Source organism: Chelonia mydas, chromosome 19, assembly GCF_015237465.2.
Source record: "Chelonia mydas isolate rCheMyd1 chromosome 19, rCheMyd1.pri.v2, whole genome shotgun sequence".
NCBI lineage: Eukaryota > Metazoa > Chordata > Testudines > Cheloniidae > Chelonia > Chelonia mydas.
The window spans coordinates 8,960,956-8,975,600 of NC_051259.2; the positions used below are offsets into that span (position 1 = coordinate 8,960,956).

A 14,645-nucleotide genomic window follows, 5' to 3' on the forward strand; every position below is an offset into this window, starting at 1 on the left:
TAGGTTATACTGACTACATAGTATTTTGCTGCCACCATCAGTAATTAAAAGAAATACTGTGTGTTGTCAGTTGTTGGCTGCGCGTGTGTGCTCTCTGTATGTTGCACTGGCTCAGCCAGATAGCTGGTACAGCAGACTTCGATCAAACTTCCCAAGAAGACCACAGACTCAGTTTAGTGGGGAAGGCACTTGGCCAGGTTTATTGCCAACAAAGCACAGTATTAGTCCCCTGTGTGTGCTACAGGTACACTTGATACAGGTATGCCTGTGACAATGGATCAGCTCAGTGAGTGGTGGGACTTTCTGTTCCTTCCCTCCGCCCCCCACCCCAGGGCCAGAAAAGGACACTTGTCCTGCTTATTCCTCTTTTATACACTGATACAAACAAGTTATGTATTACCCCTCTGACGTGGTTAGTTACCACCCTATAGCTTGCACCTGCTTGTTCGATCAAAACATCTCCATCCATTACCCTGTTTTCCTGATCTTATCTTTAGGAGGGATCAGTGTGTCCCTGTATCATCTTTGGGGAGTGTGTTTATACCATAACTTTGTATCAGCGTGTTCTGGTATTACCCTTCTGGATCTGCTTACATGAATACATAATGCCTAGTACCTGTTATGAGTATCTGTGTTTTTGCAACACCAGCATGTTCTTGCCAAGTTTATATACCAGACAGTGAACCTGCAAGCCGGCATTTGTTTTGTAACAGGGCCTGACTTTTGCTCATAGCCTGATTCTTGCTGACTCTGCTTTGTTTGAGCAGGGCCTGATTTTAGTTTGGGCCTTAAGCCTTATACCAGGCTCCTCATGTCTAAGGCTTTCTTTCTATTCCATTGTGCATGCTAAAGCAGACCTTCACTAATCCACATCGTTTCTATAATTAACACCAAAAATCCCAGACTCTTCCCACTTCAGATTTAATAACAATATGCTGTAGTGAGTGTATTACTCAGATTTCATTATTTTTACCAAAGAGACTATAATACAAATACTAGTACAATATGAAGAACTATTAATTACAATTGAAAAAAGGTGAAATAAAGTACATTTTGTGACAATTATCCTTGTTTTTTTAATTTACTTGCTATTTCCCCAAAGAGACTTGGTTTTTTTTTAAACAGGTCTCTCAGACATTAATAAGAACTAGCAAAGTCTTTCTGTGTTTATTGAAAACACTTGCATCATTGCCTTGTAGAGGAAAAAGGGGGTCTCAGTTTTAGAAATAGTTAAATAATATTTCTCATATATCTGGTCTTTTCTGTTCTGATAAATGTAGAAGTTTAAAACTTGGCCTTTCCTCTCTGATTAGCTTGCTTAGAATAACTTTACAATGGCAACAGTTAGTTACTTTTTTATTATGTTTTTAAACATAAATGTTCATGACAAAACAGCAGGTGAAATGTACCAAATTCATGGTCCATTTTGGTCAATTTCATGGTCATAGGATTTTAAAAATCATAAATTTTTATGATTTCAGCTATTTAAATCTGAAATTTCACAGTGTTGTAATTGTAAGGGTCTTGACCCAAAAAGAAGTTGTGGAGGGGTCAGAAGGTTATTGTAGGGGGGGTTGCGGTACCTCTACCCTTACTTCTGCACTGCTGCTGACGGTGGTGCTGCCTTCAGAGCTGGACAACTGGAGAGTGACGGCTGCTGGCCGGGATCCCAGCTCTGAAGGCAAAGCTGCGGCCAGCAGCAGCGCAGAAGTAAGGATGGCATGGTATGGTATTGCCACCCTTACTTCCGCACTGCTGCTAGCGGGGCGCTGCCTTCAGAGCTGGGAGCACTCTCCAGCCACCCAGCTCTGAAGGCAGTGCAGAAGTAAGGGTGGCAATATTGTGACCCCCCCCAATATATCCTTGCAACCCCCCTGCAATTCCCTTTTGGGTCAGAACCCCCAGTTTTAAGAAACACTGGTGTCCCCCTGTAAATCTGTATAGTATAGTGTAAAAGTACACAGAAGGTCAGATTTCACGGTCCCTGATGTGCTTTTCATGGCCATGAATTTGGTAGGGCCCTAACCTTTACCAAAAACAGTGTGAAACTAATTTTACAAAATGGAAAAACCAATTTTATAACACATCTTTTTTTTAGAAAAGCCTCCATATGAAGTTTCACCTTTTTGTTTTGTATATTGGTCTAAAAGCTTCATGTACAAAAGGTGTATTACATTAGTGAGTATCCATTGCCTGACTCTGTTGATAGTATTGGGTATGAAGCAGAACAGAGTTTCTAACCACCGGGAATAACTATCATGCTGAAATACACTTCCTGGGCTGTCTAACTGCTGTAATAAAATGGAGATCAATTAGACCAGTATACTTACTGGGAATGTTAGACTTGGATGTGAACATTCATCTTAAACCTCTGGAGATCTGTAGTCATTTCATATTCTTAATTAAGATATGTTGGTAAAATCCCCCTTTTCTCCAGATAAAGATAAAATCTTGTCCTCTTTTTAAAAAAACAAGTCTATGAACTTTCAGACTCCTGTCTGACTTTTTTTACCTGGCATCATTACTAGTAACAAGTAAAATTGCGGGGGTGGATCTTTCTGCCTTTGACAGCACTTTGTGTGTAGCCAGTTTCACAGTTTCCCCTGTTGAGGTCTTGCACTCAGTAACAAAGGAGAGAAATACTTTAAAAATGTTGTAAAACCACACAAAATGGCAGGGGTTAGAGGGGACTTGAGGCAGAGGAATTAAAAGTAGTTTTAGATAGCACAGGTCTTTTAAAATTGATTAGATTTTAAGTTAATTGTCTCTAAATTTTCATCAATTTAGTAGCAATTTTTGTAATTTGGTCAGTTAGTAGTATTTATTCTTTACCCTTTAGAGTAAGTATCTACAACTGAACTTGCTCTTATAGAATTATGTCTGTACCCAAAAATTAACGAGTTTGTTAAAATTAGTTTTTTAAATATCTACGTGTATTTGATATGTTTTTTCCTAAATATAACCTTGATGGTGGTTGTCACTAAAAAGGATTGCCATTTACTTAATGATTTATTTATTTAAAAAATAGATACACAGTTTATTAAAGCCACAGAACAGATTGATTTAATAATCTCAGTTTCTTGCTATTGCAGCAGCCAAAGGATTATCTGATATGGATTCCTCAGTACTTTTGCAACACAATGGAGGCATTCCAGCCAATAAAAAATTATCCACAACATTGCCAGAGCTAGAATATAGAGAAAAGGGGAAAGAAAAGGACAAGGATGCCAAGAAACACAACCTTGGAATAAATAACAATATTTTACAACCAGTAGACTCTAAAATACAAGAAATTGAATATATGGAAAACCATATCAATAGTAAAAGATTAAATAATGATCTTGTTGGAAGTACAGAAAATCTCTTAAAAGAGGACTCATGCACTGCCTCATCCAAAAATTACAAAAATGCCAGTGGAGTTGTGAACTCCTCACCTCGCAGTCACAGTGCAACTAATGGGAGCATCCCTTCCTCATCTACTAAAAATGAGAAAAAACAGAAATGCACTAGCAAGAGCCCAAGCACACACAAGGACTTAATGGAAAACTGTATTCCTAATAACCAGCTAAGCAAACCAGATGCACTGGTAAGGTAAGTTTGATATGTTCATTGCCTAACAACCTCTTTCTTTCATCATGCTTCTTTTTCAGTAGATTAGAAATCCCTTTTTAGGAAACCATTAACAAATCAATTTATGGCTTTGTTAGAAAGGCCGCATGGCCTAGTGATTAGACAAATGGACTGGGAGGTGGGTATCTTGTTTCTGTTGCTTACTCTGCTATTGATTTCCTATGTGAGCGTAAGCAAATCACTTTACCGTGCCATGCCTCAGTTTATCCATCTGTAAAATGGGTATACTCACCTACCTCACAGGGTTGTTGTGAGGCATAATAAAGTGTTTTACCAATCCTTTGATTAAAGGCACTATAGAAGTACAAAGTCACATTACAAATTCATTGAACGCTTTTAATCAAGTTCTGCCCTATATGTCTTTTACTTCTCCAGTGCAGAAAGGGTGGCATGGTACTTGAAAGTCTAATGTTGGAAATGCTTGCTATAAAAAATCTTCAGTTCACAGGACTGAATGCAAGTCATGAGCTGCTACATTATCAAAGGAATATATTCATGAGCAGCTACGTTATCAAAGGAATATATTCACACTCCACCTGCAAGTCTGTTTTACCTTGTCGGTCTGGATATAGTACACAGAAATTTAATTTCACTGTCTTATGGACTATAATGATTTGAAAAGTCACATGTCTTTATGGTTGCTAATCTGAGAGTTAAATAAAGATGGAAAGCTGTTGGGTACGTACAGTGCTGTTAGTTGGGGTAGAAATGGGAAGTTGCAAACTTCTCATAAAAAATGAACGTGAACCTCTCAAATTCCTGCCCCAAAGGGGAAAAACAGCTCTTCAGCAGTGAACATTGTGCAGCCTGGTGGTGGTATTTTCTACTGGAGTACCTCTGTGTACCTTTCAAGAATGTGCATGGTAAATGGCATAATGCTGTCTTTGATCAAAGATTCTATTTTACTACACAGTGATACAAGCTAATAACAGAACTGAAGTTGTATTTTGCCTGTATGTATGTTTTCACTGATGTGTCTTTTTTCCACCCCCTGACTAACAGTCTGGGGAAATAACTAAGTCTAACCATACTGCAGGGGTTCTCCAACTTTCATAGCATGAAGTATATTTTAATACAGTAATTGTGTCATGGATAGTCTGTTCATTTGTGTTTCTTACCTCCGATTTGCAGTCAGATAACATCTCTCTGGCAGGTGTCAACATGGAAAAGTAATATTAGGAGAGCATTTTAATGTATTTTTAATTTTTAATGCTATTTAACAGCTGGAACAAGGAAAGACCACAAGTGTCTTGCAAACCACTGGTAATCCATGGAGCGCAGTTCAGGAATCGCTGCTGTAAAATATAATGGAAAAAGTAAATGTTAAAAAATGTGAACTGCTGCAGTTGGGTCCCATTGCTACACACACTGCCTATTTGATATCAACCATAGCTGAGTCATGTTGTTGCTATATTTGCAGACATATCAATTACTTCTGTTGCACTGTTTATCAGAACACTTCTAGGGAAAAAAACAGCAAGAAGGCCATGTTTGCTGTTGATCTGTAAAAAGTGATATCCTGGTATTGAACAACAAAGACCTTCTTCCCCTTAAAAAAATAATCAAAAAAGACCAAAACCTAATGTAAAGATAACACCTGCTGCAAGCCCTTTACATATTATGTGTAAGCACTGAGGCCTAGAATAACTGTCAGTTGTAATTAAGCCAAAACAAGCAGAGAGCAGCAAATTTGGTAGCATGTAGTAGGCAAAAGAGTAGTAAGTGACTCCTCTTCAGACACTGAATGCTCTGTGGTAAAGGATTAGTACCAGAAGACCCTCTGTGTAGCTTCTGTGGAAAATCCATCTAAATATCTTATTGTTGCTGCCTTGTTAGCAAATAGAAAATCAAAGTTCTTTGTGTGAACTCTGTGTGCCACTGCAGATCCATCTGAAGAAAAGAAAACAGCATGTAATTGGGATGGAACAGGGATAGGGACCTGTTAGAATAAGTCTGTAGCACCTTTATGCCTTCTCCCTTGCCTCTCTCTTCCTCCCCCCACCCCATCTCACTGTTAGCATCTCCTTTTTCTTTTCTGTAGTGTTGCATGCTCATTGGTCTAACTTCAGCAAGTCCTTGTTGGGTAATTTAATTGGCAAGTCAGGCTCACACTTTCCCTGCAGGAACCTTTAGGTAATTGGAATTTTGACTCTAGTTTGTCTCTGAAGATTCACAGTATGTGGATACAATTACTTCTATGAAAATACCCTTTTCACTTTTGATAATGATTATATCCACTAATTGGCATACCTTCTGCCGATTCATATGGCTTCTTCTCATTTCTCTACTTGAAATATTCAGATCAATTCTCACTTATAGCATCTGCAGAATAACTGCATGAATTAGCTAGCTTCTGGCTTGCTTAAACTTACTTGGGAACCAAATTCAGCCCTGTGTTAATGGGATGCAGATGGCAATGCCATCAGTAGAAGTTGTGCCTATATAGTCCAGACAAAGATCAGATAACTCTTCTGCTCGCTGAGGAAAAGAAGAGAGCTGGTCAGTGTCCCTAATGTCACAATTAAAGCTGAGTGAATAATTTTCTTTATCTTTTTTTTTTTTCTGAAACAAAAACACTGAAAAAAATTTGCTAGGGTCAAATGAAACATTTCAAATGTTGATTTGAACTCTTTTGAAACATTTCACTTTGACGCTTCTGAAATTGTTGTTTGCTGGGAGAGAGAGGTTGGCAAAAATTCAACCCAAATTTGAAATAATTTCAGTGCCACAAAAATGCCCCCCTTTTTTGGGGGGAGGGGGGTAAATTTATTATTTGCTGAAAAAATGTTGCCTGGCTCTAGTCACAATTCCACTATTTACCAATGAGCTGATCATAGGGACCAAGAAAAGAGAAGAGCGGTACCAATTCTCCACATTATAGTATGGCCTGCCAGCCTGTGTATGAAAATATTTTTATTCTGTATGTGTCCATGAGGGACCAGATTTAAGATACAAAATATTTTAATGTGTTTAAATATATGTTGAGATTCTTATATACTGGGCCACAGATGTTAGTTTGCGTCAAGTTGTCATTGTGATTACATTGAGATTTTAAAATACTAATTTTCTGTTTGCTGCTGCTAGATATTATTATTACCAATGTAAATAACTGGAACAATGCATCAGTTATTGCTTCTGTTTAGACTATCAGTGTAACTCCTAGTTTACATTGGGTCTCTGACTAATGTGTGTCTTTAGATACATACAAAAAAAATTTGTTTTTTGAAAAAATTTTCCATGTGGAGGGATAGAGTTTAATTTAAATTAAACTCAAGCTGTTTATTTTCACTTGTCACTGCCCTTGTTCCTATGTTGTTAAGCATTTATTCATTGTTTTCTCCACTTTAAGTGGCATTAATTACTGAACTTCTAACTTGTGTGGTTAAATTGTGACTCTAGTCTAAAAAGCAACTATAAAAAAACGCAGTGTGAGGTTCCATGTTTGTCTCGGTGATTGCTGATCAAATCTGTTCTGTTTTCAAATAAAAAGATGCTTTTCATAACATTCAAACTCACTCTAGGATCTCCAAGCCAAGTTGTGTTCTTTTTTTGTTCACAAATATGACCCTAAACTAAATGAGCCGTCTTAGATGTAGTTAAAGTTCCCCTTATGGTGGCTGTTGAAACAAGATTATTGCTGGTTCTTCAGATACAATAAATATGAATCCCTAAAATGCCATTTTTAGATTTACTTTTCAGAGTAAAACCACATGCTCTATAATATTTTTTCTAAGTTGATATTGCATGGTATGCTACAATATTTAAAAGGGCAATATCAAGTAATTTTTTTTAGTAGCTTAATTTTTTTATGCATATTGTTATCCCTCTCTGAAGGCAGGACATTTTTTTTGTTCTGTGGTGTATTAAGTTAATAAAAAGAAGCAGGGAAAGCAGTTAATAAATTTGGAAGATTTTATCTAGTTAAAATAATGTTTAAGTAGGTCAAATGTTGACATGGAACTGAAAGTGTCACATTAAGAGAAGTGAAACTTTCCTTGTTTATGTGAAGACAGTTTGCCCTAACTTCTCTGAAAACTGACAAAAAATAACTAACTAATTTGTTAACGCTTCAGTTCTTGTTCCCAAAGAAACCACTTGATTTCAAATAGTTCACTTTAGTACATAAGCGAACCAAAGCTCAAATACGATACTGAAATGTAGAACCTAATCGCCATCTTTCAAAAATGGGGGTTGTATTTTATTCTTATAAAGAAGGTTTTCAATTTTAATTTATGTATGTGAAACTTATTGTATGAAACTACAGAGATGGTCTTCACTGTTAACTATTTTAGTACTTGTACTTTTCTGATAAGGAGTTATAGTTCCCTTTTCTTAAAAATGTGTCATTAGGTGTTGCAATTAACATTTCTTTGGCTAATGAAAGGGAATGGTTGTGGTTCAGCTAGCTACAGCAGAGGGATTCTGGGGGTTTAATCCTGGCAGTGGCATCTGTCAGGTCTGCGACACCGACTTCTCTCTGCCTCCATCAGTAAAATGGAGATATTCCCAATCTCTTGTGGATGTTGAGACCTGTTTTATGTTTGTAAAAACACTTGAAATCTTTGTATTTCTGTAGCAACTTTCATCCAAACTGTTCATTTTACATCGTTCTATTAATCAGGCCAATGGAGAGACAGAATCTGGTACCTCTTTACACATCATAGACTCAGATAATTTCCTAATGGCTACCAGAGCAAGCTAGTTTAGCATCCTGTATCCTCTCACTATCCATTCTAGGGGACAGGCAAGTTTTCCCTCCATTTTATGGATTTGGACTGTGTTACAAGTACAAATCATGATCATAGCTAAAGCTTTCGTTCTTCTGTAGTGCAAAAAGGACCAGAAAAGCTGGGGTTTGCCACAGCAAGATGCCTCTTTGTAATGATCACAACTTGCTGCTGGCTATTTGCATGCAAAAAGAGAGCCTCTAAAAGTGCAGCTTGACAAAAGTGTTGACATCCACTGAAGTGCTGTCTCCTGGCTTATGAAGTATTGAACCCAGAGAAGCAGCTTACTCTTGCATTAGTTATCCTTGTGGGTATCTTTGAATTCTTCAGGTAATTGGGCTACATTTGTACATAGGGGAATATTTGTGGAGCAGGGCATGCCTCATGCCCTTTCTTCCTCCCTGCTCTCACAAGACTTGGGGTTACCCTCAGAGCAAAACTTGAAGGTGTTAAGGTAAATATATTTTCCTGTATTTTAGCTCTAGATTTTTTTCCCCATTTTCTATAGCACACTAATGTCCCCAGAGCCTCTGAGCTTATTTTTTCCACACTGCTGCCTGTCTGTCTGAAGTAGCTTTAACATACCCCAGAAGGCTTTTATCCCGTCAGTTACAGTAGGGGACATCCTCAAAGCCTACTGAGGTATAATAGGACTAAGGCAGGCAAGAAAAATAAACCGGCTCAGGAGCTCTGGGAACATACATTGGAAATCAGGGAATGGAAGGAGGTAATTCGATCTGGAATAAAGTGAAGAGTTCATAGCTGGGAGTAGAGTTGGGGTCAACATAAAGAAGGGGGTCTAAGTGTTAGGTAGCAGCATTTGTGGAGCCAGGTGCCGGCTGACACGCAAGTTGTTTACAGCTGTGTCACCCTTTCCTTTCAACTACCATATGTTCAAATGTTGTAGCCAGAGGGATGGTTTGGATCCTGTGATTGGCCTAAAACTGTGTTTATCCACCTAACATTGCCTTCCTGCCTTTCCATTTTTACAAGCTACTGCAATATGCACAGTTTCTCCCCCCAAAATGGGATTTGACCCACTTGGGTCCTGTAGTCTTTTTATATTTGGGAGTGGACTGTCCTAACATGTAAATAAAATAGGTCAAAAACGTCTAACAATGCTATAGGTCCGCAGTTCTCAAACTTCATTGCACCGTGGCCCACTTCCGACAACAAAATTTATAACACAATCCCAGTAGGGATTGAAGACTAAACCCGACCACCCCGGGCGGGGGCCAAAGCTGAAGCCCAAGGGCTTCTGCCCTGGGCAGGGGCACGGAACCTTAGCCCTGGGTGGTGGGACTCAGGTTTTGGCTTCAGCCCCGGGAGCTTGGGCTTCAGACTTGCTGGGGCCCAGGGCCAACACCAGCCTTGGCGATCGCATTAAAATGGGGTCCTGGGCCACTTTGGGGTCCTGACCCACAGTTTGAGAACTCCTGCCATAGGTAAAGGAAGAGGGCTATCTTTGCCTCTTGCTCTTTTTTTTTTTTTTATGACCTCCTTTACTCCAACTAGTGTTGCAGTGGCGCTTTTACTGATAATACAGATTCTCAGTTGTGACAAATCCTGAAGAAGATTCCGTTGCAGACTAGGAACCTGAATTTAACAAATAGATTTACAAAAAGACTTTAGGTTTTGTAGGTTTGGGGAAAAGATGGGTTCAGTGGTAGTGGGATGGTCTGTGTTAGATCAGAAATAGAGTTCTTCCACATTTTGAGAAGACAAATGTGGGAATGGGAGACAGCTGTGTGAGTTCATACAGAGGCAGAAAAGAGTAGGGGTGGGAGGGAGTAGGTAGATGGGAAGGCATGAGGGAACTTCTTTCCACATCTTCTTATATTAAATACAAAGTTTAGTGCTGAAGTGTTGTCATTCTTGCCTGACATTTTGAATACTTGATCATTTGCACTTACTCCGGATTTGTCAGTCTCAGAGATTTAGGCAGGGAATAAGCCATAATGAAGTTTAAGATTTTCTTTCTGATATTTCTCCCAGGTACAATATTTGTACTTTTTGGGCGGGGGGGTGTTAGCATGTACCACTTGGGAAAGGAAGACGAATTCTAGTAGACTGTTCCACATCAAGAAACCTGACAGATTCTTGACAGTAATTTCAACCTTTTGGATAACATACAACACAGTTAAAAATGTGTTTGTATCTGTTCATAAATATTACATTCAAATATTTAATTAAAAAATCCATTGAACAGTCCAAAGATGGTTTGGTAACAAATTTCAGTTTTGGGTTACATTTTATGCATAATACCTTAGCCTGGCTCACGAGCTGAGATGTGTTGTTTTTTTTTTAATTAAAGGTATTCCTAGGATCCTTTTATATAACTTCCTTGACACTCCTTCTGCCAAACCATGGACTATTCAAAAACAGCACCACAACCTTTTGAATTGCTGACCACTTAGAACAATTCTGACTCTACCTTTTGTTCTAAACAGAACTAAGGTTTCTGTCTCAATTCTGTCTGTAACTGTTTGGTATATAGAAAATGCTCAAGGAAACCACTTATGACAGCATATTACTTGTAGTGGGGAAACTTCAACTTAGTGCAATCATACTGATTGTTTTAAAGTGATAGCATTACTGCAGGGAATATTTATGACGGCAGGTTAGGCAAGAAAAGGAACATAATAAAAAGTCTCATAACACTAGGTAGAAGAGCATTTCAGAGTTTGTCACTGAGTCTTTTTTATTTTTTTATTTTTGTTTTTTGTTTTTTGTTTTTTGGGGGGACTTTATTTTTACATCGTGTTAATGAGTGTAAGATGCCCAGGTGCTTAGAGATTTTGATAATGTGTAAAGTGAGTAAATAAACTAAGCAACAAGGGATTTTATGCACTAAATGGGTGTAAATATCCAGGAGCCTTTGTCTGAAACAGAGTTATTTTTCAGATCATCCTCTTTTATTTGAAATAAGTATGGAAAGACATCCAATCTTGGCGTGATGGGCTGATGAACTTTTTAGTATCTGGGATCAAGAAATTGTATCTTGCAGGATCAGGCCTCAGACAAGGAACCCAGAGTGGTAACCAATCTGCAGTTAAGCCCTTATTTTAAAAGTAATTATGTTTCAAGATGATTTGCTGCTTGTACAGCAAAAAAAGGAATTGTGCTCTATAAGTCTTTTTTTTTTTCCTTGTTGGTTTCTTGGTTTACTGGGAAAACACAGTAGGGAAAAAACGTGCAGGGGACCTAAGCAGAAACTAGTGTAGTGGAAAAAATAATGCTGTCTGATTGGGTCATTCATCATTGCAACAATTGTACAAAGTACTGTGGGGCATAGAGACAGAGCACAAGCCTGTCTCTAACTTCTAACAGCAAAAATACCTCTCTGCTATTGCCCTGGTTTACCTTGATAATGTGTTTTTGTTTTGGGGAGAGGGAGAATTTTAAAAATCTTGTATTCCCCTTGAAAATCATTTATTCCCCCTGTACATAGGGAAGAACTTTATATACTGGCTCTCTACATGAGAAAATGTCTAAGCTAGAAATGTTTGTTTGATTAGACTTTGTAAGATGGATGGGCCCTCAGTTGATGCTAGGGAAAACAAGACATGGGGGCGGGGGGAGGGTTTGAAATGAAACCGTTTTTCTTTTGTGCTGATGTTGGGTTTAATATTTCAGGAAATGTGGTATCCAGGTTTCTTAGTATGTTGGTTTTCTCACATTGTGACAAGACATTAACTTTCCATTATAATGAGATTTTTAATTGTACATTTTAGATGCTATTGTGACTGCTATAGCAAGTTTTTATTTTCTCTGTAAATTGCATTAATAGTGCTTAAACCTAGAGCTGAGGTTACAATAAAATACAGTATAATGAAAGGGGATAGTTGTAATCTGGTTTTTAAAATGTTGCCCAGATTATTTTTTAAAATAGTTTTTCAGTCAATTCTTTTGTAATTGATGCATTCCCCTGGGATTTTATCAGCCATTGACTTTAAAGAAGCTTGCGTTCCTCTTTATACTGTTTTGTTCTAACCATTCCAGGTTCCTGCACTACTGATTTTTATCTACCATCTTTCAAGTCTGTGGCCATGACCTTTGGACGCTTTGGTCATAGTAGTGTTTTCAATACTAATAATTCTGTCTCATGCATGAATACTCTCCATAACTTTCTGGAATTCCTAATTTGTGCTTGGAGGTTTCCATTACATGGCAATCCATTACATTAAAAACACATAATGATGAAGTTTTTCAGAAGCATTTTAAGTCTCTCAGTTAGAGCAGGAACTGAGAGTTAAGGACTCCCAGATTCTATTCCTGACAATACCATAGGCTCAATGTGCTGTGTCTGGCAAGTCACTGAACCATTTGTGCTTCAACTTTCCAACTGTAAAATGGGTTTAATAATCTAATTGGCTTACATGGAATTTACAGGACTTAGTTGTTAAAATGTTTGAATCTCAGATGGTGGGCACTCAAGACAATATAAAAATATTTTAATTTGAGTCCATGAGAGTGGGGGAGGTCAGTCATCTAATCTAATTATTTGGGCACCCTTCTGGTGAAAGATTTAATCCCATCCATTGACACATCACTAATGGTTTGAGTGTTCATATGGAAAGGTTTCATGGTCAAAAGTTCTTGGCTCCTTCAGATTCTCAGTGGCTTAATAGTAAGGTTTCCAAGCAGGCTGCGTTTTGTGATTGCTGAGAGAGGAAACAATTTTGCAGAGTAAGAAACTCAGTGTTTTAAGTATAGTGAATCCAAGAAGCACCATCTGCTTTTAAACGCTAATATTCTGCTGGAACATAGTTCATTGGACTATGTTTCACCTCAGTGGGCCTTACAGACCTTTCTTAGGCAATAGGGACTCCCAGAGTTGGATCAAAATTTTGTTTCTCTGAAGCTTAATCTCACCAGCTTGTTGGCTGGTAATGAATAACTTAATGAAGGGCAGACTTCTGTCAGATCTCAAGAAGAATTACCCCAAGCCCTTTAAGCTCCTTTAGTATAAAAGGAACTGTGTTTGAGCCTTTGGAGCCCACTTGTAAACTTAACTGCCAAGTCCCTGGCTCCAAAAAGCTTATGCTACAAACACCCTCCACATGAAACACAAAGTAGTGATGAGAGCTTTATGGGTATGTCCTTGTGTCCAGTTTTAAGTGAGAGCTTGACTCGGGTATGTAAAGGTGGTACTCTGGTTCATACTCTCAGTTTAAAAAAAATACATTCCCACAAGAGTCCGTGAATGTGGTTCCATCTGTGGATGGACACTCCAGCCTCCTTCAATAATAGGTTCCAGTTAATAGCTTTAGATATTAATGGTCATGGGGCTTGAAAAACTGACACACTCACCATCTCCTGAGCAGGAAGTCCTCAGATCTGTTTACATTCCTTCCCTTCCTTCTTTTTGGCCCACTTTGTATATGTTCTGTACTGGTCTTGCAGCCTACTGCTTTCTTTTCAGCTCTGTTTGGACCCAGCCCTGCAACTCTCCAAATGTGGAACTTCCATTGCAGCCAGGTGGCTTTCCATATACAGGCAGCTTTAGGAATTGGGCCTAATGTCAATGTCAATACTTCTGTTGCTGTAAAACTACTGGTACTGTGACCTCTTGTTCATTCACACGTAACCAGACCAGTCCTATCTACCTGGGAATCAAGGTTAAAGACACTCCTTGGGAATTTGGAACAGTTGATGGATGAAGTACCCCCACCCCACCCCCCCAGAAAAGCATACAAAAACCAAGAACTCCACAGTTAAGGAGGCATTCCAGATTTAAGACATGGTCTGAGCACCAAACAGGAAGTTAAAAACTCCAAGTTCTAATCCCAGTTGTGACATTGATTCCATTTGTGTCATTGGAGGAGTCAGTTAACCTTTCACAACAAAGCTGTCTGTAAAATGGTGTGTATTAATGCTTCACCTGACGAGGGCATTGTGAACCTTAATGGTAGTGCTTTGAATAGGTAATTAAAGTGCTAGATCATCAGTTCTTGGGGAGAGCTGGTATACCCTATTACTAGCCCAAGAGGTGTTAAAGATGGGATTTCAGTATTTGCTATGAATTTCTCGATTTTTATACAGTTGTGGTTAAGATGAACTCGTTGTTCTGGTATAATGAACAAATTTGCTTACAAATGTATACAAAGTAAAGAGTGAGATTCTTTCAGGGTTCATAATTGCTGCTTTTAGAGGCTGGTGTATTGCATACCATTCTGTTCCTCTAATAACTTCAAAGCAGTAAAAGAGGAAGGTAGCTGATCAGAATTTTTACTGATTTTTTTTCTGCTCAAATAATTCTTCAGTCGTTAAGGTGTTTTCCAAATG

The 14,645-nt window shown here is 38.4% G+C and overlaps 1 protein-coding gene across 1 annotated transcript in view; it reads left to right on the forward strand.

Moving 5' to 3' along the window:
- Window positions 1-14,645, forward strand: part of MACO1 (macoilin 1) — a 52,897-nt gene that overhangs the window by 24,054 nt on the left and 14,198 nt on the right. Inside the window, exon 6 of the mRNA XM_037881653.2 lies at window positions 3,093-3,591. Within this exon, the coding sequence (XP_037737581.1) occupies window positions 3,093-3,591 (499 nt within the window). The remainder of the gene's footprint in view (window positions 1-3,092; window positions 3,592-14,645) is intronic.